At 39.7% G+C, this 27923-nt stretch overlaps 2 protein-coding genes and 1 long non-coding RNA gene across 4 annotated transcripts in view; 2 read left to right on the plus strand and 1 right to left on the minus strand.

The window, feature by feature from the left end:
- Positions 1–6: 6 nt before the first annotated feature.
- Positions 7–12620, minus strand: LOC124869093 (retinol dehydrogenase 8-like). 2 transcript variants are annotated; one of them, XM_047366826.1, is made up of 6 exons: positions 12450–12620; positions 4706–4867; positions 4426–4605; positions 4178–4271; positions 1395–1578; positions 7–1314 (listed from the first exon to the last, which is right to left on the minus strand). In XM_047366826.1, exons 1-6 carry the CDS (start codon positions 12553–12555, stop codon positions 1087–1089), a joined length of 954 nt encoding a protein of 317 aa, XP_047222782.1. In that variant the 5' UTR covers positions 12556–12620; the 3' UTR covers positions 7–1086. The 2 variants fall into 2 exon arrangements, with proteins under 2 accessions (XP_047222782.1, XP_047222783.1); XM_047366827.1 differs by lacking the exon at positions 12450–12620 and adding an exon at positions 7809–8045.
- LOC124869095 lies at positions 1608–2838 on the plus strand. The gene is made up of 3 exons (XR_007038481.1): positions 1608–2156; positions 2231–2572; positions 2669–2838. It is a non-coding gene; the product is annotated as an uncharacterized LOC124869095 (long non-coding RNA).
- Positions 12621–16704: 4084 nt separating the features above from the next.
- The window catches only part of LOC124868642 (collagen alpha-1(XI) chain-like), a 75445-nt gene continuing 64226 nt past the window's right edge, over positions 16705–27923 (plus strand). The window contains exon 1 of the mRNA XM_047366111.1: positions 16705–17345. Within this exon, the coding sequence (XP_047222067.1) occupies positions 17255–17345 (91 nt within the window). The 5' untranslated portion in view covers positions 16705–17254. The remainder of the gene's footprint in view (positions 17346–27923) is intronic.

Genomic DNA, 27923 nt, shown 5'->3' on the forward strand with positions numbered 1-27923 from the left:
CAACAATCAGTTGAACAAGTTGCAGTTTATCAGGGATTTTCTCTGAACCACACAGGGTCAAAATTTATAGGCCTACATGCTCAAATAAATACAGACATTCACATATATGTGTAACAATGTTAAAAACTAATACACAACAAAGGTTTTGAAACTACAAGATGTTTAATTCTCCCTATTATTATTATTATTTTTTTTTAAAAAGCCAACTGTTACCAGTGTGGTTTTAGTTCCTTTTAAAGGTATGTTCCACATAATATAAACTGCTACATTCAATAACAAGGTAGGCGGGTACCTAAATGCACCAATTAAAAACTAGAAAGACAATTTGTCAAAAAGATGGCTTGCAATGTTTAGCAAGTGACTTAATTTAAAATAGCAACAATTCCACTGCAATGCTGGCCAAAAACATTTACAAAACATGTTTCAGAAAACATGTTAAAAAGCTACAGCAGCATGTAACCTACTTGTTACTGAACCTAGGGGACAATTGAAAACAGAGAAATCTCAGAGGCTCACAACTTCTCCCTGTCCAACATTCCCAATCGTTCCCTAATTTAATTCTAAAAAACTATCATGCATCTTTTTTTAGTCTATCTCAGCAGCATTTTTGCTTCTAAAAAATGTTTGTTTTCATTTTAATATGTTATATGTAATCTGTCATCTTTCAATTCTTTCTCAAATCTTGTGTAATTTCTAAAACAATAGTGTTTTGTTTTTTGTTGTTGTTTTTTTTTTTTTACATTTGTTTTGTTTTGTCCTGTGTTGCAGCATGTAGCAACTACCATCCAAACATCTTCATTACTCACATACATGACTCTGGTTGCTTACTTTGTTTTAAGGAAATTTAACAAGTTTTCTAATTTGGCACTGAATATGATGGCAAATTATGTAGGATTTAACCCCAGTGCTGTCTCTAAACAAACATGAAATCTTATCCACAAGAGAATACTGTGAGAACAACACATACAACATGTACTGTATATTCTACAACAGCAAGCATATCCCAGACTTTAAGATGTTTGAAATATGTTATTTTTATGATTGTATGAAAACAAAAAGAAAGTGCTTTGCATAATCTGTTAGTTTTTAGCTTGGTGAAATTGTCCTTTTCCTCAGACATCCACAGGTGAGATACTTCATAGCCATCACACTGACATGCATCAGAGAGCCCATGTTAAAGAGCATGTGGTAGAAAGTGTGAACAGACAGCCCTCCAGTTTCATCAGCGTATTTCAGTGCAACGAGTGGTGTGTACAGCGGATTGGTCAGATTTCGGAAACGTGGTCGGCTCGCTTCAATCACTTTCTTGATGCACTGCAAAAAAGGAAACATATTTACACACCTAAAAGATCTAACAGAAGTGCAGTTGCATTGATAAAGAGCAACAATCTTACTCTTGCAATGTCATCAGGCGTTTGTCCAAGTGCCTCAAAGATGTCCACAGAGGAAGGAAGATAGATGTTCTTGAAGTAATGCACAGTATCAGGGTCTGCTCCAGGATACTCCTTCTGTTTCACATCCTGAATCATCTTTGCTTCAAATTCTGTGTGCACTGGTCCTGGCTCAATCAACGACAGGCTGTGAGCAGATACGTTCAGAGAAAGAGACGATTACAACAATAAAAACAATGCCACTATATTTAATACAGTGTATTTGTATATTAAAAAAACATTAATCCCCAAAATTGGAAGTTGTGAAAAATGATCATAGACCTTTAGGACTGACCCTGTCCTAAATTATGTCTAGCTTAATTACCCATTTATTTAAACAAATTAGTATTGTCTCTCACTATCACTCTATATCACTATTGACAGTAGAGTGTGGTATGGTAGCCTAAATGTGATAAGTCTATGTCTGTTAGAGCCCTCTCCTGGGCTAATACCACTGGCTGATGGATATATCTAAACAGAAATGTGTAACGCTCAGCACTTTCAGCAAGTTTCTTATAAACATACCACACACACTCATCATTACTGTCGGGGTTTGGGTTGTCGTTTTGTGTACATTGTGCTTGCAACATTGTGTTCAGTTTCCCAGATGGTGCTGGAGTTCTCAGGTGCGCTGGGGGACAGGTGCGTCTTATTCTGCTGATTGCATGAGGAGTATTTAAGCAGGAGGCTGCCAGGACTTCGACGCGAGAGTGTTTGACTACAGTGGTAACGAACTCAGCCACCTCTAGTCTAAGCGTCGTTTTTGTGCTCCAAGTACCTTTGTTTATGCTCCTTTGCAGGCTGAAACCCTGGTTCTTGGATTTACCTCGCTGAACACAGACTTCAGTCTCAGAAGTTCTGTGGGTTAAGACTTCCTACGTTTTTGAGGACTTTGTTTCCTGAACTACTGACTTCAACTGGATTTTGCTCTGGCTGGCAGCCTTCCTGATTCTTCTGTTTCTTGGATCAAGACATTAAGCGTACCCTGTCCACCTTCCAACGTAAGCATCTGCATATTGGATAACTACATGGTTTTTCCAGTCTCCCTCAAACAGCACCAGAGGAAACAACAGAACGAACTCTGCTCTGTAAACCGAGACCCAGAATCCCTCAACCCCTGGCGACCTGACTGCATCTACTTAGTAAGCCGTTCACTTATTCAACTTAGTTATCTATCATTAGTTCTGCCTCATTTAGTTCCTTGCCTCACCAGTTCTCTTCTCCTTCCTTCCATACAGTTGGAGATTCACTCGTTCATGTTCCTGATTACTTGTTGCACAATAAAACATTATTTTACTGATTTTTGTTCTCCGGAGTGTACTTCTGTATGTGGGTCAGATCAATTCCAAAAACAATGACAATTACATAAAAACTTTTCATACTTTTCCTACCTCATGTTGCACACTACTGCTGCTAAATTCTATCTTTGTATTTCTGCACATATATACCAACATGGTGATATACTGACTCTAAGTTAATTCTAGGGAATCCAAGATGTTCCCAGATCAGAAAGAGAAGATAGTCCTTCCATTGAGCTCACAGTCTGCTCCAGGTTCTCTTCCCAGTGTTTCCTGCCCTGAAAACCTCCAAAGGGATTCACCCAGGAAGTATCAAATGCTCGAACCACCTAAACCGATGCCACTAGATGCTGAGGAACAGGGTCTCTATGTAAAACTTCCCTGGATGACAGAGTTTTGCATCTTATGTCTAAGGCTGAGTCCAGACAATTTATAAAGGAAGTTCATTTTAATTGCTATATATCTGGAATACTGTGCTTTAAGTCATGATCCATAGGTGAGGGTCAGAATGTAGAGATCAACTTTTTGGCCCAGCACATTTTTCACTACATCTTTCGACCTCCTGCTACATCCTGCTATTACTGGTGAACAAGACACCAAGGTACTTGAACCCCTTCACATGAGGTAGAGAACCTCTAAGAGGAAGAAACAATCCACGTTTGTTCTGGTTTCAGCAGCTTTACAGTCAGCTGTGAAGCATTCCATAGTTTACTGAAGGTAGTGTTCTGAAGACTCCAACAGAGGGCAATTCTTAGACCCTGAGGTTCTTTAAACCAGACAGCCTCGTGTTCACAACTAAGCCATGAGATCCGGCCCTTGGCCGATCAGAAACAGGATCAGTGACTGCACCACCCCAGTCTTCGACTCTACAAATATTGTCCCAGTTTTTGATGTACGAAGAGACACATCAACCAAAGCTGCCCAATAATGTTTAGAGTCTTCAGCATCTCAGAACGAATCTCGCTCCCTCATAGTGTCCTGTAGCCCAGCAGGTTGTGCCTTTTGCTATTTGTATTGATAAATTACAACCTTGGAAATTGAACTGGGAGCTTCCAGACTCATTTGGATCCATGGAAATAGCCTGGGCAGAATTTCTTCCTTGTAACCATTAATCTTGTGTGTTTCTTAAAAAAACAAAAACTTTCAAAATATTTCATTCTGGAGCCCCGTTAAAACTAGCAAGCCAAAATGATTTTGCAAAGAAACACAGCAGTAATTAAACTGTATCAGACAACTTTAAATTAAGACTTGGGTGTAAAATGTGTGATTAAATAAGGTTGCTTTAAAAATGCGATGAGTTGACAGAAGGACAGAATATTTAAAATAGCCTAAGTGTATAGCTCTTTGGTCATCAAAACAACAAAATTGTCAACATGTTTCATAAGAATACTATCTTTTAACAGGAGCATTCAACTTAAAGCCTCTTAAAATGCCATCACCGATACTTACATGACGTTAAACTTCAAAAGCTGCACAGCCAGACTCTCGCAAAAGCCCTCCATGGCAAACTTGGAAGCAGCGTAGACATCATTAAACACAATCCCTGAAGAAAATCAGATTTGATTTCAGTCTGTGGAAAAACTTTATGGATAAAATTAGCCTCTTAATCCATCAATGTTTCCCTTTGCAAATTGTCCAAAACATCCATTAAAGTAAAGTTGGCATTTTTCTCTGTATTGTTTAGCATCGCTGCTCACCTTGCAGTCCCATCACGCTGCTAACCACAATGATGTGTCCCGCTCTTCTTTTCTTCATATCTGGCATCACTTCTTTGATCATCCTGATGACCCCAAAGAAATTAGTCTCAAAGACTTTCTTCATCTCTTCGATAGGAATGCTTTCTATTGGACCCACCAGACCAATACCGGCATTGTTGACTGGTTAGGATGAGGAAACCAGGAGGTAAAGAAAGATCCACGTGTGATTACCATATATTTTAGACATTTCAATGTTAAAAATGTCTTATATTTGACTTACTAAGGACATCCACATGTCGATCTTTGATGCCGTTAATGCACTGTTTGACAGATTCATCATTGCAGACATCCAGCACAGCAAGAAAAAGAGTTTTTCCATATGCGTCCCCGGCAGCTTCCACCAGCTTGTCTTTGCGTTTCAGGTCTCGCATTGTGGCTATTACTGAAAACATGAAAAAAATTATTATTCATGTTCTTATAGGCCCACAGTTTGTCTGAAAGGCTTTCAAGAGCAAGTTGCTGTGAATAAATAAACAACTCTTTAATGTATGTTTTTTTTGAGTGTCCTCAATTATTGTCATGGGGCAATCAAAAATGTCCTTGAATCCCTGTCAAATTCTAATCATTTTAATTTCCTTTATCTTTGTACGATCCTTCTTTTCTTCATCATACTTTTTCCACAGACAGCTTCCAATTGTGTGTTTGGGACAGGATTAACCAGCATAGCATCTTCAGGGCGCTGCTGTAAACAAATGATGATTAGGCAACTTGCTGGAATATGCTGTAGGGATCAGGGAAACAGCCCTATGCTGGTTTAAATCCTATTTGTCTGACAGATTCTAGTTTGTTCATGTAAATGATAAATCATCTTTAAACTCCAGGATTAATTGTGGAGTACCACAGGGTTCAGTGCTTGGGCCAATTCTCTTCACTATATATATATATATATATATATATATATATACAGGGGTTGGACAATGAAACTGAAACACCTGGTTTTAGACCACAATAATTTATTAGTATGGTGTAGGGCCTCCTTTTGCGGCCAATACAGCGTCAATTCGTCTTGGGAATGACATATACAAGTCCTGCACAGTGGTCAGAGGGATTTTAAGCCATTCTTCTTGCAGGATAGTGGCCAGGTCACTACGTGATACTGGTAGAGGAAAACATTTCCTGACTCGCTCCTCCAAAACACCCCAAAGTGGCTCAATAATATTTAGATCTGGTGACTGTGGAGGCCATGGGAGATGTTCAACTTCACTTTCATGTTCATCAAACCAATCTTTCACCAGTCTTGCTGTGTGTATTGGTGCATTGTCATCCTGATACACGGCACCGCCTTCAGGATACAATGTTTGAACCATTGGATGCACATGGTCCTCAAGAATGATTCGGTATTCCTTGGCAGTGACCATCTAGCACAAGTATTGGGCCAAGGGAATGCCATGATATGGCAGCCCAAACCATCACTGATCCACCCCCATGGTTCACTCTGGGCATGCAACAGTCTGGGTGGTACGCTTCTTTGGGGCTTCTCCACACCGTAACTCTCCCGGATGTGGGGAAAACAGTAAAAGTGGACTCACAAGATAACAATACTTGTTTCACATTGTCCACAGCCCAAGATTTGCGCTCCTTGCGCCATTGAAACCGACGTTTGGCACCGGCATGAGTGACCAAAGGTTTGGCTATAGCAGCCCGGCCGTGTATATTGACCCTGTGGAGCTCCCGACGGACAGTTCTGGTGGAAACAGGAGGGTTGAGGTGCACATTTAATTCTGCTGTGATTTGGGAAGCCGTGGTTTTATGTTTTTTGGATACAATCCGGGTTAGCACCCGAATATCCCTTTCAGACAGCTTCCTCTTGCGCCCTCAGTTAATCCTGTTGGATGTGGTTCGTCCTTCTTGGTGGTATGCTGACATTACCCTGGATACCGTGGGTCTTGATACATCACAAAGACTTGCTGTCTTGGTCACAGATGCGTCAGCAAGACGTGCACCAACAATTTGTCCTCTTTTGAACTCTGGTATGTCACCCATAATGTTTTGTGCATTTCAATATTTTGAGCAAAACTGTGCTCTTACCCTGCTAATTGAACCTTCACACTCTGCTCTTACTGGTGCAATGTGCAATCAACGAAGACTGGCTACCAGGCTGGTCCAATTTAGCCATGAAACCTCCCACACTAAAATGACAGGTGTTTCAGTTCCATTGTCCAGCCCCTGTATATATATACTTCCAATGGGTAAAATTATCAGGCAGCATAGGATAAATTTTCACTTTTATGCTGATGATACTCAGCTTTACTTATCCATAAATCCTGATGAGCCCAACCAGTTAGATAGACTAAAAGCATGTCTTGAAGACAAAAAAACTTGGATGACTTTAAATTACATCATATTTTGATGATTTATCATTTACATGAACAAACTAGAATCTGTCAGACAAATATGATTTAAACCAGCGTAGTGCTGTTTCCCTGATCCCTACAGCATATTCCAGTCTTTCTAAGAGAGTATTGTGATCGACTGTATCAAATGCAACACTGAGATCTAACAGAACCAGTACAGACACAAGTCCATTATCTAAGGCCTGGAGAATATCATCAATGACATTCAGCAGAGCTGTTTCAGTGCTATGATGAGCTCTGAAGCCTGACTGAAACTCTTCAAACAGGTCATTGCTGTGTAAATGTTCACAGATTTGAGACGGATAATATGACACCCAATAACACACATTGGATGGGGTTAATCGAGACAACATATCACTGCACTTTGAAGCAGTTGGTGGTCAGCAGCCAGATGTGTCAGGTGTGGGATGATGACACTAATTTGATGTTCTACATGATGCTGGCTTTATTGGTGGTTTCTGAATGATTACCACAGACAGAGCATTAAAGTAGAACAGATTCTTTAAAGGTTGTTACAGCACTGTCCGATAATGATCTACTATAATGACATTTTCTTTCAGGTGTGGAGTACTCCGTTAAATTAAATTCAAAGGTTATTAAAAAATGGTCATACAGGACAGGGTTATGAGAAAATATTGTTTTTTCTTTACATTCAATGCCATATGTCAGCACAAGGTCCAGAGAATGAAGACAAAGGTGGGTAGGTTTGTTAATGTTTTGAGCAAAGCCAATTGAGTCTAAGATAGCATTAAACGCTATATTTAGGCTATCACTTTCAGTGTCAACATGAATGTTAAAATCCCCCACTATAATAACCTTATTGGTATTTAACACTAAATCAGATAAAAGTGTCACAGTGTGGCTTGTGGGTGGATCGAAGCGCAGGCAAGAGCTTGGCAGCAGCATTTCAAGCAGTCTTTAGCTTTATTCAAAAAATGAAAAGTAACAAAAAACACTGCAGGTACTGACCAGAGTAGCGATCCACAACTTACAAAGACACTGCAGGAACATGCGGAACTCAAGGCATGGACGAGGGTAGTGAACGAGAGGAACCAGCAAAGGACAATGAAACAAAACCAACTAATATACAGAACGAGAACATAGGCAGGTAATCAAGGAACTAAGAACAGGTGTAATGAGGAGGCAGGAAGGCAGAGGGAACAGGTGAAAACAGTACATAGATTAAAACATGACGAAGGGACTAATAAGCAATACTGAAACAAAGCTATAAACAAATAACCAAATGAAGCATGAGAGTAAAGAAGAAACTAGAGAGAACATAAGAAACACCATAACCTAAGAACGAACAAGTAACCCATACAGCAAACCTAACACCACACAGACTGAACTGACAGGAAGGGAAGCAGAGAACATGAGGACTAGGATGTAAATAAACAAAAAGTAAACAATAAGTAGACATAACCTAACCAGAGGGGCTGGTGAAATAAGATAAACAGAGTACAAATAATAATAATAATAATAATAATAATAATAATAATAGCAAAAATGACAAAGAGAAAACCATCCTAAGTCAAAAATAAGAAAGCAACCATAACCAAAGGAGCAATGAACGAGGAGGGTGACAACACTAGGGGGGGAAACAAACAATCAGGAGTGAAAGGGAGTAACTAAAACAACACGACTACCAAAATACAAAATATATACATAAGTGACTAAACACAAACAAAGTCCAAGTCCTGACAAAAAGGTCTGAAAACTGATCTAAAAATTGAGAGTACGGGCCGGGTGGACGGTACAAAACAACAAACAGAAGTGGTTTTAGTGCTTTGCAATTTGGATGAGGAATTCCTTAGAAATCAATATTCAAAAGAGTTGTAGCTATTAATTGGTCTGGGACTAATCAATAAAGTGGAAGTGTATCGCTTTAATATCCTAATAGCGGATTTTTCCACTTTATTCTTCCACTTTTATTTTGAGCATTGAACATATTTAAAAACACTTATACTCGTACTCGTCATCTTCCGCTTTATCCGGGACCGGGTTGCGGGGGCAGCAGACTCAGAAGAGACACCCAGACGTCCGTCTCCCCAGACACTTCTTCCAGCTCCTCTGGGGGGAGCCCAAGGCGTTCCCAGGCCAGCCGAGAGAGATAGTCCTTCCAGCGTGTCCTGGGCCGTCCACTGGGCCTCCTCCCGGTGGGACGTGCCTGGAACACCTCCCGAGGAAGGCGTCCAGGAGGCATCCGGTATAGATGCCAGAGCCACCTCAACTGGCTCCTCTTGATGTGGAGGAGCAGCGGCTCTACTCCGAGCTCCTCCCGGATGGCCGAGCTCCTCATCCTATTTCTAAGGGAGTGTCCGGCAACCCTATGGAGGAAGCTCAATTCAGCCTCTTGAATCTGGGATCTCGTTCTTACGGTCATGACCCAAACTTCATAGCCATAGGTGAGGGTAGGAACGTAGACCGACTGGTAAATCGAGAGCTTCGCTTTCCGGCTCACCTCTCTCTGCACACAATGGACTGGCACAGTGCCCCCATTACTGCGGCAGCCGCACCAGTCTGTCTGTCGAGCTCCTCCACTTGAGGCAGGAACTCCCCTCCAACCTGAAGTGAACGAGAATCATGGCCTCAGACTTGGAGGAGCTGATCTTCAACCCAGCCGCCTCACACTCGGCTGCGAACCACCCCAGAGCATGCTGTAGGTCTTGGCAAGAGGGGGCCAGCAAGACCACGTCATCTGCAAAAAGAAGAGACGAAATCCACTGGTCCATAAACCAGACTCCCTCCGGCCCTTGGCTTCGCCTAGAAATCCTGTCCATAAAAGTTATGAACAGGACCGGTGACAAAGGGCACCCCTGCCAGAGTCCAACATGCACCGGGAACAGGTCCGACTTAGTGCCGGCAATGCGGACCTAACTCCTGCTCTGCTTGTACAGAGACCGGAGGGCCCCTAATAAAGGCCCCCGACTACGTACTCCTGGAGCAACCCCACAGGGCACCACGATGGACACAGTCGAATGCCTTCTCTTCTATAATGTGTTTGAAAACACGTTATAGAGAAATGTTTTCCCTGGAACCTGTTCTTATAACCTCTTTTAGGCGCATGAAAGGATTTAGTAGGGGGCTGCAAGCCTCACCAACAATCCCCGAAGATCTTGGTTTGATACAGTAACAAAAAGCACTGCCTCTAAAGATAGTAAGTATAGTAAAAATAAACCTTAAGAAGCTCTCATTGTGCATAAGCAGCTCCGTTAAAGCAACCACTTTACATAGCAGTATCAGCTGTTATGCACACATGTTGCTCACAACTCCAGCCCATTCTAAAAACAGCCCTATTTAACCTGTGATCCAGAATCAAACTCAACGAACCAGGCAGTAATTAGTCAAAGCGGGGCTTTGCAGTCTCTTTTCAACTATTGTTTGGGGATTTAAGTGTCTGAGGGCTATTTTAGGACCAAGAGGATGAAGGCAGAGTTTTAGTGAGGTGCACTGAGCTGGGAGCTTTTCTTTACGCTGGACACTTATTTAGAGTCAGTCCTCAGTGACAATAACACACTTAAAACTATGAACAAAATATTCTGCAGCTCACACTGGAAGATGCTATAACTGAACATTTCTAAAATTATTTCCTTTGCTTGTTTTTAATAAATAAAGTTTTTTCCAATTTTCTAGTAACTGACAAATATTTAATAAAAAGAATTAAACATAAAACTTGGTTAAAGTTGCTATTTTAGTTTTAATGAACATTTTATATTGATGTATTTAAGGACACTACAGAAAAAAGGCGAATCTGGGAAAACAATAAATGATGTGTGGTGGTCTTGGTAAACTGGGATGTGAAGGTTACTTTCAAAATGATTGCCTCATAATTCAATTAATCATTTCTGTACTAGGAGAGTATCATTCCTTCCTGGCTCTAATCTAACAGGCGTACACATATATAACCATAAATAAACTATTGATTCTGGTGGATTTAAAGTTAGTGATTTGGAATGAGCAGCTTCTGTTCAGTGTCTGGATCTGTGCGGTTCTGCTTGGCTGATTGCAGCTTTTCACAGTGGCTCTTAAAAGAGTACACATGCCTGTTAAAATAAAAAAAATAGACTTTGAGAAATAATCTCAAATATTTTCCACGGCTGCACGGTGGCATTGTTGGTAGCAAGAAGGTCCTGGATTTGACTCCCAGCTCTGCATGGAGTTTGCATGTTCTCCCCATGCATGCATGGGTTCTCTCTGTGTATTCCGGCTTCCTCCACACAGTCCAAAAACATGACTGTTAATTGGTCTCTCTAAATTGCACCTAGGAGAGAATGGTTGTGTGCTTGGTTGTTTGTTCTGTGTGTCTCTGTGTTGCCATGCGATGGACTGGTGACCTGTCCAGGGGGTACCCCACCTCTCACCCGTAGACTGCTGGAGATAGGCACCAGCTCCCCGCAACCCTGTACGGAAGAATCGGGTATAGAAAATAGATGGACCCATTATAAGTATCTATCCTATACTGCTCAAGAGGAAAACAAACGAGGGAAAAAACAGCAGTAACCTGGTTGAATAAATGCGTACACCCTGAAGTACTTTACAAATGATACTTTTGATCAAATTTCCTCTTTCTCATTTGGATTTCTCTAGGAGAAACATAGTTTGCAGAGAGGTTACAAAGGGTCAAAATGGTTTAACTGTACGAAGGCATTCAGAAAACAATTACAAACTAAATCCAAAATATTACGTATAAACCATGACACTGCTATATTTCCACTAAACAATTTCAGTCAATTTTAACTCATTGAAAAAGTTTATGTTGAAAGCCCTACACTTTTTCCAGTGGAATGTGCTCATTTTTTGTGGGTATGCTCTGCCTTTTCCAAACTGCCTCCACAGAGGATTTCTATCAATCTGTGAGACAAACCATGCCTGAAGGGGTTTCCTAAATAAATTAACGCTTGGTTAGTCCTTTATTCTGAAAAAATGTCAAACGTGTACAATTGTTTGGCACAACCTTTCTATTTCTGTTATAGGGTAATTATGTTTTTGCAATCATAAGCAATGATGTTTATTTACAGTGGTCTATTTTAACTAGAAATATAATTTCTAATTATGATAGAGTTGGTGGTGCATGTGTTTCAATGTTGACTTTATTTACACTTCGTTTTCTTTGGACCTTAGATACATTTATGCATGACATGTAACCCAATTAACGCTCTGCTGTTGTTTTATAACTCGTGCATCTGGCAAATTCTCTATGTTTGTGTCACTTGAATAAACGCAACATGTCTGAAAACATGCTAGACAGGCATATTGACATCTTACAAAGATGAACTTTTTATGTTGTCACACATGATATGATCAAAGAATATATTTGCCAGACTTTTACGTAAAGACATGGGAGTCTGCTTTATTTACATTTGCATCTGCTGAATTGTAAGCTTGTATGGAACTCAGTTGACCTCTGACCTTTTGTGGAAATAGTGATGTTGTCAGAGCAGAGGTTTGCTTTGTCTTTATGTAGATAAATTATTTAGATAGTGTTGTTTTCTTTCTTTTGACCGATTTAAAAGAAACAGTAAATCTGCATCAGCTAAACAGAGTTGCCTTTCATAATCATTTACCCTATGTAACACTTTTGTGTTAAATCTCATCCTTCCATAAACTCACCGTGATATCGCTGCTTCTCATCCTTGGCCAACATCACAGCCATCCTCAGGCCGATCCCGGAGGAGCAGCCGGTGATCAGCACCACTTTCTGTTCAGAACTCACCATGATTCAGTTGCCAATCCTGCTCTGTTTGCAAACTGGAAGACCAGCAGAATGAATGCTGACCTGAAGTGAGACCTGCAGTAAGAGGATAAAACACAGAGAGTGGGTCACATGGACAGAGCGATCAACCACAGCAAGCCTGGGATTATCTAGGGGGATGTCCCTTCAGAACAGACAGTAGGGTAAAAAACTCAAACCAGGCCCAACAGAATGTGTTGATATGTATGACATGGCATTTAGTTTCTGACTGCCTCACAGGTACAAGCAAACTAAGCCAGAATGTTAAAGAAAGAAAAAAAGTGTGAAATGTGTGGATGGCAGCACCTCAGAACCACTAAAACGTGATTTGGCGCCATCTAGTGGGCAGTATACTTATTGTTCTAAGAAGAAGGTATGTCTTCGCTAAAAGCTGTGATATTGCAGATTTCTTTCATAGACAAATAAACTGTGGCAATTCTTCCATGAATAACATTCTGGAAGCAAGCCTCTATTTGCTACCACACACACATACACACACAACCAAACACACCAATTTACTTTAGATAACCCAAGTAAATGCAAAATACATTCTAAAATCCATAAATTATCATATAAAACATTTTTGAATTGCTAAATTAAATTTCAATATCCACTACCAGGCCCAAATATTGCCAGACGTGTACAGTCAAACATCACAACATGACAACATGAAGTAGGCAAAAAGATGCTACACACCTCTAAAGAAGATCTAAAGAAATTTCAAGAACAGATGAGAAAGCAATTTACTGACATCTATCAGTCTGGAAAGGGTTACAAAGCCATTTTGAAGGCTTTTCCACAAATGCAGAACACGTGCAAAACTGGTGAACTTTCCCAGATGTGGTCAGCATACCAAAATTACCCCAGGAGTGCATCAAACACTCATGCAAGAAGTCACAAAAGAGCCAAGAACTACAATGAAAACACTACAGGAATCTATTGCCACAGTTAGGGTCAGTATTTGTGATTCACCAGTAAGAAAGAGACCCTGCAAAAACTGCATCCATGGAAGTTTTTCACAAGGCCAAAAATAACATTCTTGATGATCCCTAAGACTTTTCAGAAAATATTCTTTGGACTGTAATTTTTAGGAAGGTGTGCATCCTGTCTGATGAAAACATAGTAGTGGTGGTGTGATGGGTCTATGTCTGCTTCAGATGTGCATGATGTGCTGTTAATTGATTGAACTATACCAGAAAATCTTGTAGGAAGGTGTCAGTTATAGACTTTAGGCTTAAGCACACTTGGATTACGCAGCAGGTCAAAGAGTATTATCTTACCAGCAGGTCCACCTCTTCAATGATCAAAAAACAAATAAGGCTTTGGAGTGGGCTAGTCAAAGTCTTAAAATCTAAAGCTAATTGGAATGGTGTGGCATGACCTTAAATAGGCCCTTCATGCACAAAAGCTATCCAGTGGAGCTATTCCTCCACACAAAAAGTCTGATTGTCAGTTATTGCAGCTGTTGCTGGCAAGGGTGGCATGACCAGATTTTACTTTTTCACATAGGACCAGGATAGACTTTTTACTTTAATAGAGAAAATTGTCATGTGAAAACGGCAATTTTTATGATCTGAAACATTTTTGATAGATTGATACCTAGATAGATAGATAGATAGATAGATAGATAGATAGATAGATAGATAGATAGATAGATAGATAGATAGATAAGCAGAACATCCTCTATAACAAGTACCGCCACTGCAAATAAACAATTACAACACACACACACACACACACACACACACACATAGACAGAGAAACACAAACCCCTCTTGATTGTAGCTGGCAGTCATAGGTTTTCGCGCTACCTAAAGCAGGAGGAAGGGAACTGGAAAAATGCCTGGAATCTATGTTTCCCGCAGTCACTGTCTGCACGCCTGAAACCGCAGTTCTGTAACAAAACCACTGCTGTTCCAAAAACATGAACTCACATTAATTATTATTCAATACATTAACAGTATCTTTATGTTTAATCTTGTAATGTACAAGACACATGACTAATAAGCCAAATGTCTCCAAATGTGAAACCATATCTCTCAAATTCTTCTTAAAAATCATAGAGCAAACCAAATGAGTCCAAAAGAAATAGCTAATTAATTAAAGGCACACGTTATTCAAAATACTTTTTTCTGATCTTTAGTCTTTCTTCTTTTTATATATATTCTAATTCCAAAACACCAAAATTCCCTATAATCTGTTAAAGTGGTCTTAATAGATAGTTTTCAGGTTTTTCTGTTGTTTTTTGTTGGACTTCAGCAGCTTCTTCCCCCATTTATATCCATTTCCTCTAATAATAAAAATCCTTCTGTACAACAGACAAATAGAATGATGGCCAAAAGAAGAACTGACACTTGTTTGCATATATGTGCATGAACTGAGTTCATCTTCTCCTGTTTCTTCTGTAAACTTAGCTAAAAGCTCATAAAGAGTATTCTAATGTTCTTCTCTGACCTTTCGATCTTATGGATAGAGGAGTATGAACTCCTCTAACAAGGGGTCATCCTTTTGCGTTGAACTGCATGTGCATATCTGAAAAGCACTTCTCTGTGTTTGAAGAGAGTCAGGTGTGGGCAAAGACAGACAGGCAGTGGAATTTGGAAGCAGCAGCATATTTTTATTACTTGGGCAGCAACGCTGTCCTGTCCCAGCATGCTGCGCTCACTCATGGGCTTGTGTGCATCTTCAAAGACAAAATTGACATAAAGAAAGAATGAATCCACTGTGGAACAAGTTCTCACTGTTTCAGATCCTTTATAGATCAAGGATAAACTATGCTGCCAGGATTCTGAACATTGCGGCTGATAAATTCTGACACAGTTGTATGTAACACCAGCCCACAATTAGCATGTTTTTACATGTACAGTATATATACTGTACATGTAAAAAGTCTGGTTTCATAAAAAAAAAACAAGACCGAAACCCAACATGGATGCCACCCCAAACCATCACACTGCCTCCACCAAAAACTGCATGGCAGTAACAGAGATGATTTAAGTTTTTCATACTCTAGCATTGTTATAGCAAAGGCACAATTGAACAGTTCCAGTGAGGATTGCAGAGCAAAATCCATTCAGGAATTTGGGGAAGCTTCACAAGGAAAGCACTGAGGCTTGAGTCTGTGCATCATTATCCACTACGCACCGGCAAATCCTACACTTGGGCTACAAATGTTGCATTCCTCGTGTCAAGCCACACCTGAACTAGAGACTAGACTGTTGTTCTGTGGTCCAAAGTCCTCTTTTCAGATGAACTTAAAGTTTGCATTTCATATGGAAATCAAGGTCCCTGAGTAGCACAGAATCCAGGTTGCTTGAAGTCCAGTAATGAAGTTTCCACAGTGAGTGATGATTTGTGGTGGCATTTTATGTTCTGGTGTTGGTTCACTGTGTTTTTTTAAGTCCACAGGCAATGCAACCATCTTTCAGGACATTTTAGAGCATGTCTGGCCTCCTTCTGCTGACAAGCTTTATGGATTTCATTTTCCAACAGGACTTGGTACCAACCCACACTGCCAAAGTACTAAAAGCTCGTTCAATGACTATGGTGTACTGTGCTTGATTGGCCAACAAACTCGCCTGAACTGAGCTCCATAGAGATCTTTTTTCAAGAGGAAGATGAGAGATAGCAGACAACTAATAATGCAGATGACATGAAGGCCTTTATCAAAGTAACTGGGCTTCCATAACGCCTCAGCAAAACCATAGGCTGATCTCCTCCATGTCATGCCGCATTGATGCAGTAATTCATGCAAAAGGAGGTCCAACAAAGTATTCCTTTTTACATCTTACGTAATTTTCTTATTTTCTGAGACACTTAAAAAGACATAGATATAAATCTCATTATGCTATCTAAGGAGTATATAATGCCTATTTCTGCAAACAGAATAAAGGTTTTCTTAAACTCTGTTCAATGTAGAACAATATAGTTAAGGTTTAATTAGTCTGAAATCTTCAGTTCTGAAATCCTTGATTTTGAACTAGATGATCAAATGCAATCTGGTTTCATGAAAAAGAAAACAAGACCCAAACCCAACATGGATGCACCCCAAACATCTCACTGCCTCCACCATACACTTGCATGGCAGTAACAGAGATGATTTAAGTTTTTCATACTCTACAGCAAAGACACAATAGACCAGTTAGTTTTTCTTACTTTTGGTACAAATATCTAAAGTGATGTTTGACTGGTTTTATAGAACACTGTGGCAAGTATATCTTATAAGATGGAATTTGAAAGTGCAGGGTAGAAAAATGCATCACAACCCCGCAATTATTTGAACGATGACACGCTTTGTAATTATTATTGTGTCCAGCCCCACCAGTCCCAAATCTCTCTGTGGAGGGAGGCGTCGGCCCGTGGAGGAGGGAAGAGAAAGTGAGGAATATTCTCTGAGGATGTAGGAGAAATCACCTTCCTAGATGTCCCTTTTAATTCCCGCTGGACTGCTGTGTTCAACCACTCAGAGCTGAAAGACTTGGAAGAGAAGTCAAAGATCTGACTTTGATCTGACATCATATTCTAAATCGGCTTCGATGCACGCGCGCTCTTAACAGCCAGCTGTCGGAGCGCGCGCCCAGACGCACGTGTGAGTAGCTGAAGCTCGCGCAGAGCATCTCATCGCACGGGTCCCGCCTGGAGGGAGTTATTATTGGTGATCAATATCATTGGCTTTAAATGCAGGATGGTGGATCGATGGAGAATAATGAGCGGCACAAAGATGCGGCCGCCGCTGCTGCTGCTGAGCGTCACTTTATTCTGTATTTCAAACGCAGGTAGGCTCAAACATCCACGATTATTTCTATATGTTTGTTTAAAACTTTTCTTTTTCCAAATTATTTTTGCCTGATCAGACATAAATAAAAAGTCTAAATGGTTCCAACTAAATCCAATCTATTCTTTCCCTTGTGCTTTTGCAACACCTGCCTTGCACCCCCCTCCCCCCAGCTAAGTTGATAGAACTTGGTCTAATACAAAATAATACATGCACAGAGACGTTGCTTAAGTTTGGTTTGTTTATTATTTAGGGACAAGTGATTATAATATTTCCCAGTTATAAAAACCTTCCAATTACAACTCACAGGGGTAAAACAAATAGGCTTTTTTATAAGGGGTTATGTCATTATAAAAGGTAGGGGTTTGCCTTAAAACTTTATGAACTGAGCGACCCATTTCATGGCTCCAAGAGCCAGATGCACAAGACAGTCTGGAGAAGTATAGGCCTTATATGTGTCTAGACTTGTTCTACCATACCTGCTGCTGTATCTTCATACTGAAGCACTTCAGGATATTTAGCCTCCTCGGCTGGGTAATGTGGAACAGACCCAGGCAAATTGAAGTGAGCTGTTGGGTGAGCTGCATTTGGGATGCTTTCTGCTGCAGCACTGGAACCAGATGAGGAGGACTTTTATCTGCAGGGGTAGTTAGAGGTGTCACTGATGATTATAGGGTTAAATCAAAGTGGGCATTTAGCATCTTTCCAACAATGATAGAAGCTTGGAAAGACATTTTTAGGTCACTGTCCAAAAAAGTCTTAAGCAAAACTTAATCTTAAACGTCCTTTTTAAAAAAAAAAAAAAAAAGAAGAAAGACACTATGCAACATGAACAATGGTCTCATGAATGTCCAATCTTTAGAGAACTCTTCACAGGCAGATTTTAAGAGAATGAATCTTTAAAGGAGTTTCCAGGATTGATGTTTGGTTATGATGCCACAGGTTTACAGTCATCGCTGTGAGCCATGCTCTTAGAATGCCAGGAGTCAATGGCAGTCTTCCTAAAAACACTGGATTAAATGGTTTCCCTTGTGGGTTTATTTTGAAGTACATGATGTGAACAACTTTTAAATATACATGATCTCCACTCAAAATAAAATGCATGGGATTGTACAAAGTGCCTTGCCATGTATTACAATAAAACACATAAAGGAAAACTTTAGTGTATATTATTAGGATTTTATGTGATATGACCAACACAAACACATTACAACAAAATTTGTCCTCTGCATTTAACCCATCCCTTACAGGGAGCAGTGGACTGCCATTGTGCGGCGCCCGGGGAGCATTCTGGGGCTAAGGGTCTTGCTCAGGGTCCCAGAGTGGTAATCTGTGGGATACAAACCTGGCCCCTTGTGTCCCCTCTGGAACACAAACCTCCTGTTCTAACCACTAGGCCACCACAGTAAACCTCACATTAAAACAAGGATCTTAAACATACAGCCATCACTGTAATGGAATGGTTAAGATCAAAATGTGCAAGAATGGCTCAGTCAAAGTTCAGACCGAAACCCAATTGACAATCAGTGCCAGAACATGGAAACTGATGTTCACTGACACACCTATTCAGCAAGCTCTGGGTTCCTTTGTGACCTCCTGAATGAGTCGTCAGTGATCTCTCTTGGAGTAGTTTTGGTTTGCTGGGCACTACTTGGAAGATTCAGTACTATCCCATGGTTTTTGCATTTGTGGATCATTTCTCTTACTGTGGTTTGCTGGAGTCCAAAAGCCTTAGACATGACATTGTAACCATTTCCAGACTGATAGATGTAAATAAATTTGTTTTTCTTTTGTTTCTGAATTCCTTTAGATCAAGGCATGAAATGTGGTTTTTCAAGTTGTTCTAGCCTACTTCAGGTTGTCTCTATTAAAGTTCTTTCTGAGATCACAGGTCTGGCACAAAACAGGCCATGGTGAAACTAATGAAATTAAACTCATCTTAAAAAACGGGTTAACTGGAACTAATTTTTGATTTAACAAAGGGTTTACTTTTTCCCATGGCATTTGGTAAGTTTAGTTTGCATTTTCCTAAATAAATTAAATCATTTTTTGGAACTTGCATTTGGTTTTTATTCAGCTTTTCTTTGTTTTGTGTTAAAATTTGTTTGACGGTCTGAAAGATTCAAATGTGACACAATAAGCAGAAACGTAAGGAATTTTTGTTATAGCACTGTAGTGATATGCACATGTTCAAACAACACGCTGTCAGTGCAGGTTATTACTGAAATGACAAATGTGACCCCAAAACCTTTTAAGGTTATGTTAGGTCAACCAATCACTGCCTCTTTAGATGTCCATGTTAATTGCAATTCTTTAGAAAAAAGCCTTGTGTGTTTTTCCATTTTCAATTTTATTCCACAATTATTGGGCAGATACTTATATATTTATTTGTCTTTATTTTATTGTCTGTTTTTACATTTGCTACTGTCATCTGCAGCCATACACTGGCCTGTCAGCAATTCAGGTTGGGTCTAAAATATGATTGTAAACCTCTAAGCAATTTGGTCAGGTTACGGTCAATCATGTCATGGCCTGAGGTGTCTCACAAACTTTACATTACTGGGTTATTGTGTAAAAGTCAGCTTCCTGCAGGACCCATTCAATTTACTGCTGGAAAAGTATTCTGTTTGGTTTCCACTGTAGTGGATGTAAACACAGATTTCTTTGGCTTTCTGCAGTTATGTCACACTCACAGAAGCTTTAAATGTATATTTTTAGGATAAGGGCAGGCTAGTGAATTCTTCAACATGAACCATCTATGTTTCACATTTCCATAAGGCACAATTTATGGCTTTTGGCATCTTTTTTTTTTGCAGAAAAAAGCATAACATTAATACAACAGAAGATAATTTGTGGGTTCAGTATGTCAACCAGTCACACGTACAAACACAGACACATACATACATCAATATGCAGATTGGTAGGCAACTTGGGGTTAAGTGCCTTGCCCATGGGAACCGAACCGACAACTTTCAGATTGCAAAATGACTACTCTTACCATTGAGCCACAGTCACTGCACCAATATGATTCAAACTGCCCAATCCAGCCCTGAAATAATTTTACATACGGGAACAAGGTTAGATTTGCAACCACGGAAGCTGGTTTAAATGACAGATGGCTAACGTTAAGGCTCCTAAAAAGTAGGTTGAAAAGACTCCCCCATAACATGGAATAATAATCAAGTAATATTTAGCTTAAAATCAATGATTTTTTTTCCCCCGTTTATTTCTGTATTAAATATTATCAGATTAAAACAATGAAGATGACAACCTCATAATGTCCAAAAAGGCTCTTTTTGAATTTGTATTACAAAATTAATGTCTAAACTTAACACTGTAAAACTGTTGCCTCTTCGTATTGACTTTGAGTAGCTTTGATGTGTGAATGTTGAACATAGTTCACCATTACCTGGGCCAACTACTTAGCTGCTAAAAAGCTAATGTTATCATAAGTCAAAAAAAGCTTTTTCTAGTATGCACTGGAGAAATTGAAATAAGTGAATAATTGAAATTTACCATAATTTTGCCTGTGGAAGAGGTCCAGTGAAGTCTAGTCACTGGTTTCCAGTGACTAGACTAGTCAGCTAGAACAAGTTATTTTCTCTAACCCAAGATACTGGGTCACAGTTTTTATTTCAATGTTTAGTTAAACCACCAAACCCCAAAAGCATAAATCAAGAAACTGGGTTAAAAAGTTGTACCAGTTTATGGAGTGCATAGAATATTGCTTATTTATATTATCTGGTCAATTCTTTGGTCAAAGTCTACACTTTAAACATAACCTGTAGCTAACTAAGTATTTACAAGTTAAAAGGCTATTTTAGTTGAACAAATTTGTTCAGTGTTAACCAAAGACAATAGCACAACCCCATGGCACTAACATTATTTTTCTGCTTAATTTTTCCTTAATTGATCCTGACATTTCTCTGCTTTGGCAGATATTGTCAACAAATCTAATCCTTGACCATCTAATGCCGTTTTATCACCCACACCTTCTGTGCTCAAGGGCAACTCGATGTCAGTTCAATAGTGCACCCATAGGATGTTATGTAACGAGATTCATATTATTGAGGGAACAAATCAGCAGCAACTGGGTGATGCTATCAAATCGATATGGATCAAAATCCATTCCAGAGGAAGGACTATGACTGTTGAAATTTTTGGCCTTTCAGAATTGCCTTTCTGAGTTCATACGCTGGTGTTGGATGAGAAGGCCTGGCTCACAGTCTCCGCTCTCATTCACCCCAAAGGTGTTTATTTGGGTCAGAATTCTGTGCAGGCTAGTCAAGTTCTTGCACACCAAACTTGCTCATCCATGTGTTGTAGTCCTTGCTTTGTGCACTGGTGCACAGTTATGTTGGATCAGGAAGCAGACATTTGCAAACTTGTCCTACTTAATGAGGAGCATAAAACTGCCCAATCAGATGTTTTGTCTTTGTGATCCATGCAGCTGGAGAAAACTGGTCACTCTGACATCTCCATATGCAGACTTTTAACTGTAGAGTGTGGTGAAAATGTTTGCAGTTTTGAAACTTACTTTTTTAAAACCTTGGTGTACCTTGATGCTGTAAACAGTTCAAGATAGGAGGAAGATGGTGCACCCTCCAAAACTCAACACATGCAAGAGACCATACTATTGGGAACATTTTGTGCTTTGCAGTTCTATGCTCTTCATTAAATACACCAGTTTCATTTTCATCCATTTCCTTTGGTTTTATGAATGTTGTGTAACAAGGATGAAATTATAGATTTTAATGAATACCACTATTACTTTAGCATTATTACAGTTGTTACTTTTGGAAAATATCTTAAAAAACAAAAAAAAACTATATTTAGTGATGGCTAAAATCTAGAATATTTAATAAAGAAAAAGACGGACTTTGACAACACAAGTAAACACGGTAACACAGACAGGAACACCAGTAGAATCCAGAGATAAGCAATGACAACAGGTGAGCTTATACACTGAGAAATGTGGAGATTGACATGGGAGTAATCAGGAGGATATTGAGGATCAGCTGAGGCAGAAGGAAAGCAGAAAATTTGAGGGAGGGAACTAACTAACACAGAGGAGCTGAACAGACCCTGGGAAAATGTGTAACAGGGACCTAACAGAAAATAACTAAAGTACAAAGAACACAAAAATAAACTAGGAAGCTGTCATTTTCGGTATAGATCTGACCCACATACAGAGAACACTCACAAGAGAAAGTTTTACGGATTTTATTTTATCATCAGCAAAGTAGTCTGGGATGAGGACTGGAAACACCAACTGTACGGGAAGGAAGAAGAATGGACTGGTGAACAAACGAATGATATGAAGTAACTGATTACTTAGATCTGAGAAATGGCTGACTAAATTGTTGTAGCTTGAACCATCAGGGGTTGAGAGATTCAGAGTCTTAACTTGTGAAGGAAGATCGTTCAGTTGTCTTTTTTGTTGTGATCTTGGTGCCAGCCAAATGGAGCTCAGGTGCCGATGTTTGAGATGGAGGAAGGGACAGAGTACGCTGATACCTGGGTCCTGGAGTTGGAGGAAATGGGATGCCGCCAGCTTGTTCCGTGTCCGAAAGGTACAGACGGTAGTGAGAGAAATCCACAGGAATATACAGGTCCTTCTCAAAATATTAGCATATTGTGATAAACATTCATATATTTTAGATTCATTGCACACTAACTGAAATATTTCAGGTCTTTTATTGTCTTAATACGGATGATTTTGGCATACAGCTCATGAAAACCCAAAATTCCTATCTCACAAAATTAGCATATTTCATCCGACCAATAAAAGAAAAGTGTTTTTAATACAAAAAACGTCAACCTTCAAATAATCATGTACAGTTATGCACTCAATACTTGGTCTGGAATCCTTTGGCAGAAATGACTGCTTCAATGCGGCGTGGCATGGAGGCAATCAGCCTGTGGCACTGCTGAGGTCTTATGGAGGCCCAGGATGCTTCGATAGCGGCCTTTAGCTCATCCAGAGTGTTGGGTCTTGAGTCTCTCAACGTTCTCTTCACAATATCCCACAGATTCTCTATGGGGTTCAGGTCAGGAGAGTTGGCAGGCCAATTGAGCACATTGATACCATGGTCAGTAAACCATTTACCAGTGGTTTTGGCACTGTGAGCAGGTGCCAGGTCGTGCTGAAAAACGAAATCTTCATCTCCATAAAGCTTTTCAGCAGATGGAAGCATGAAGTGCTCCAAAATCTCCTGATAGCTAGCTGCATTGACCCTGCCCTTGATAAAACACAGTGGACCAACACCAGCAGCTGACACGGCACCCCAGACCATCACTGACTGTGGGTACTTGACACTGGACTTCTGGCATTTTGGCATTTCCTTCTCCCCAGTCTTCCTCCAGACTCTGGCACCTTGATTTCCGAATGACATGCAGAATTTGCTTTCATCTGAAAAAAGTACTTTGGACCACAGAGCAACAGTCCAGTGCTGCTTCTCTGTAGCCCAGGTCAGGCGCTTCTGCCGCTGTTTCTGGTTCAAAAGTGGCTTGACCTGGGGAATGCGGCACCTGTAGCCCATTTCCTGCACACGCCTGTGCACGGTGGCTCTGGATGTTTCTACTCCAGACTCAGTCCACTGCTTCCGCAGGTCCCCCAAGGTCTGGAATCGGCCCTTCTCCACAATCTTCCTCAGGGTCCGGTCACCTCTTCTCGTTGTGCAGCGTTTTCTGCCACACTTTTTCCTTCCCACAGACTTCCCACTGAGGTGCCTTGATACAGCACTCTGGGAACAGCCTATTCGTTCAGAAATTTCTTTCTGTGTCTTACCCTCTTGCTTGAGGGTGTCAATAGTGGCCTTCTGGACAGCAGTCAGGTCGGCAGTCTTACCCATGATTGGGGTTTTGAGTGATGAACCAGGCTGGGAGTTTTAAAGGCCTCAGGAATTTTTTGCAGGTGTTTAGAGTTAACTCGTTGATTCAGATGATTAGGTTCATAGCTCGTTTAGAGACCCTTTTAATGATATGCTAATTTTGTGAGATGGGAATTTTGGGTTTTCATGAGCTGTATGCCAAAATCATCCGTATTAAGACAATAAAAGACCTGAAATATTTCAGTTAGTGTGCAATGAATCTAAAATATATGAATGTTAAATTTTCATCATGACATTATGGAAAATAATGAACTTTATCACAATATGCTAATATTTTGAGAAGGACCTGTAGATCCTTAACTCAGTAGTTGATAATCCAGATGCTCAGAGAAACTCTGGAACGAAGTTGGAACTCAGCAAGGTAAACAAAGCCTCAGGTGAAAACCTGCGTGGAAACAAAATACAAAGTTACTTGAAGTTCAAAAACGAAGCAAAAGATCAGTAGAGGCTGAGTTTGTTACCACTGAGGCAAACACTCTGGCATCGAAGTGCTGGCAGCCTCCTGCTTAAGTACTCCTCCAAGCAATCAGCAGATAGGAGACACCTGTCATCCAGCGCACCTGAGAACTCCAGGACCATCTGAAACACTGAATGGTTATGTAGACAAGTACACCAAACACACACACACACACACACACGCACACACACACACACACACACACACACACACACACACACACACACACACACACACACACACAGACTCAGATTCTGACAGAAGCTAACTAAACTAACAATGCCTTGCCCAGATAAATTAACATATACACACAAAAGAAAATCAAAATGCAAACACCTCAAGACTGTCATGCTAAAGGGCAGAACATAGCTGAGCATGTTATGAGCCTCGTGGACCCTGTGCAGACTCCGCAGGTGCGAAGTCAGACCTGGGCATCCTGACTTCTTGATAGAAGAAATTTAGAAGTATTAAAAAGATGCAGCCACAAAATGGTATTGGACATTACATTTTTATCTAAAAACAATCAGATTTTTTCAATTGTGCTCCATATAATCACGTCCCACTCCACCTAACCTGACAATGAGTTAAAAGGAGAAGACAAAAAATAGCTATTTGCGCACTTATTTAAACTGAGCGTCTCAAACAGGCCTCATTTCAGAGCAACCGCGGAGCCAACCGGAGAGTGGGATCCTGGTGAGTGTGTGTGTGCAGGAGCAGGTGGATGTCGAGCGGTATAACCCAGACGAAGATTGCGGTAAAACCTTAATGCTGACTCGGAATGGGCTAATTGTAAGTTACAGCTAATCACTGATTCACCCAGCAAGACATGAGGTGGAGGTTCACTCTAATGAGCATCTTCAGGGTCATGATGAGGAACTTTCACCTGAGCTACAGGTGAAGTTAAATGATCTGTGATAGAAAACAGTAGCAACCTTCTCTGTGAGCGTCTAGTGGGATTTGCATCATAATGTGAAAATATCTGGTCCTTTACTTCAGTCAAAATAAAAGCATTTAATCCTAGCTAGCTAAACAGATTTAAAGTCCTTCAGATCAACACATTGATCTCATGGCTGCAGCCAGTCTTATAGTCTAGTTCTACATGTAGACAGAAAAAAAGTGTTGCTCAATAAACCAGGAAAATATCTCCTGTTTCCAGTAAGACGTAGTAGAAAGTTCAAAAGTAAACTTCCCTCTTCTCTTTCATATCTTCTGTGCTGATTTTAAACATACAGCTCTGGGTTTAAAGATACAATATAATTAAGAAATAAATCATAGCAATTAATCACAGGTGGACCATTGATTAGTGAACTATTTTATTTCTCTGAATTACACATGTAATATTATATAAACTAAACTAATTAAACAAGGATACAGTTTTACTGAAGGTGAGACATACATACTATATGTATACAGTTATTAATAACTGTAATATTAGTACTGATAAGGTCCAGGATGAGGCTCTATGCTATATTTTAAACATCACAACTTAACACCCTTTCCTCTCAAAGTGTTTAATAGTAAGAACTGCTATAATGTCTCACATGTAGAACAAAAGACTGTGTTGAAAAGTGTTTCTTTTATTATTTTTGGCAGGACAAATTTCTTCAGAAGTGGAATGAAGGGCTGAAAAGATGATAAAAGAGAACAGGTTCATAAAAGAAGGAACAAGTTAAAAAAAATGTTTCGAAAGCTCTTGGCATAATAAAATAAATGTGTTTTAGGATTTTAGCATTTGACTAAGATTTAGTAAAATCAACTTTATACCACTTTCCTTTTTTGAAATATAAGAATAAAGACAATGGAGCCTCAGGAGTGGAACACTTTGATGAAAATGTAACATTTAAAAAGGTAATTTATGTAGATGACAAAAGAAGCACATTTATCTGGCCCAAAGTAAACATCTGAGTTTAAGAAAAACCTTTGTCTGCAAAAATTCAGATTAAGTCATTTTTTAAATACCTGTGTGTCACATACAAAGGCGTTTGATGTGGAGATTTTACCCACCGAGCAGTTTATTGTGTGGCACTGCGTACGCGGACATAAAAATTGAGATTTGTGTGGACATGTCCACTGGATGTCCGTTTTGAGCACGCGTGGACGTACAGTGTTGTGATTTGTTTGAGTTAGTAAAGAGTTTGTGACAGAGTTCTTGAAATTTAGGCATGTTAATATTTCTACTGAATGTCAGTTCTACTTGACATGTGTTATTGAAGAACGATGCTTTTATATGGGGACATTGTGATTAAATAGTGATTATAATTGCACCACAGAAAATCTTGATATGATATTTTGGCTCCTAAACCATTAATTATCAGTCCTTCAATAACCCTGGAAAAATTCTGATTTCTTTTTAGCTTGTAAAGCAGTGGCAGCCTGTGAACATCAATCAAGACATCATGTTATGAATTAATTAAGACCTATCTGTTTATATTAGTTTTTGGTAAAACCTTGTGAAGCTTCAATGCAAAGACAATGTTTATGACACTCTAATGCTATAAATTTCTCAAATGTTCACTCTTTGTCCTCTAAATATCAAAGCCACCATAAGATGCGACATCCAACAATAACAGAAGCCAGAGCCACATAAAGTGATGAACCCTGTGATGCACAAATATTGATGCAGTCTTTGAGGGAAGTTTGGCCAAAGAAACCCTTTGTTATTTGCTAGGATTCCTACTGAATTGTTTGTATTAGAAATGAGCTGTGATTTTAGCTGTGATTCATTTAATTCTTTAAGGTGACTGTCTGTCTGTACATGTGGTTGTTGCATCCTTCATTCTGACTCCAAAATCAAGAACTAATGTAGAGAAATGCTTGTCTGACTGATCAGATCCATATTTACAAAAAACCCTCCCTTTTTATATATTTATATTTAATGTTTTCAATGAGAAGAAAATAGAACCAAATTCCTTATTTGTGTGCACAGATTTGCCCAATTAAACTGATTCTGATTCTGAACAGTGGGGAAAATAAGCATATGTACCCTCTGTCTCATTCATTGCTGCTCTCTATTTCTTTCCTCTATATATCTCAATCCATCTGGTTTTCATCTCTCTTTTTTATCATTTGTGGTCTTGGAGTGAAATCACGTCAAGTTATTCAGAGGGATATCTTGAGACAAGCTCCAGGAGAAGAACATGAGCAAGAAAAAGAACAGCTGTGCCAGCTACCTGGGGCAAGGATTCTGAGAGGGATTTAAGTTTCAGTGCTGGATCTGTGGTGTATGGTT

Source organism: Girardinichthys multiradiatus, chromosome 5 (genome assembly GCF_021462225.1).
Source record: "Girardinichthys multiradiatus isolate DD_20200921_A chromosome 5, DD_fGirMul_XY1, whole genome shotgun sequence".
In the NCBI taxonomy this organism is placed as follows: domain Eukaryota; kingdom Metazoa; phylum Chordata; class Actinopteri; order Cyprinodontiformes; family Goodeidae; genus Girardinichthys; species Girardinichthys multiradiatus.

What these genes read in the sequence shown, in the direction of transcription:
- LOC124869093 (XM_047366826.1), bottom strand. Translation starts at nt 12,555, where the DNA reads ATGGTGAGTTCTGAACAGAAAGTGGTGCTGATCACCGGCTGCTCCTCC. An exon ending in TGAGAAGCAGCGATATCACG is followed by an intron (nt 4,868 to 12,449) that starts GTGAGTTTATGG and finishes TCATGTTTTCAG; the next exon opens with TAATAGCCACAATGCGAGAC. An exon ending in CTTTTGAAGTTTAACGTCAT is followed by an intron (nt 1,579 to 4,177) that starts GTAAGTATCGGT and finishes ATCTGCTCACAG; the next exon opens with CCTGTCGTTGATTGAGCCAG.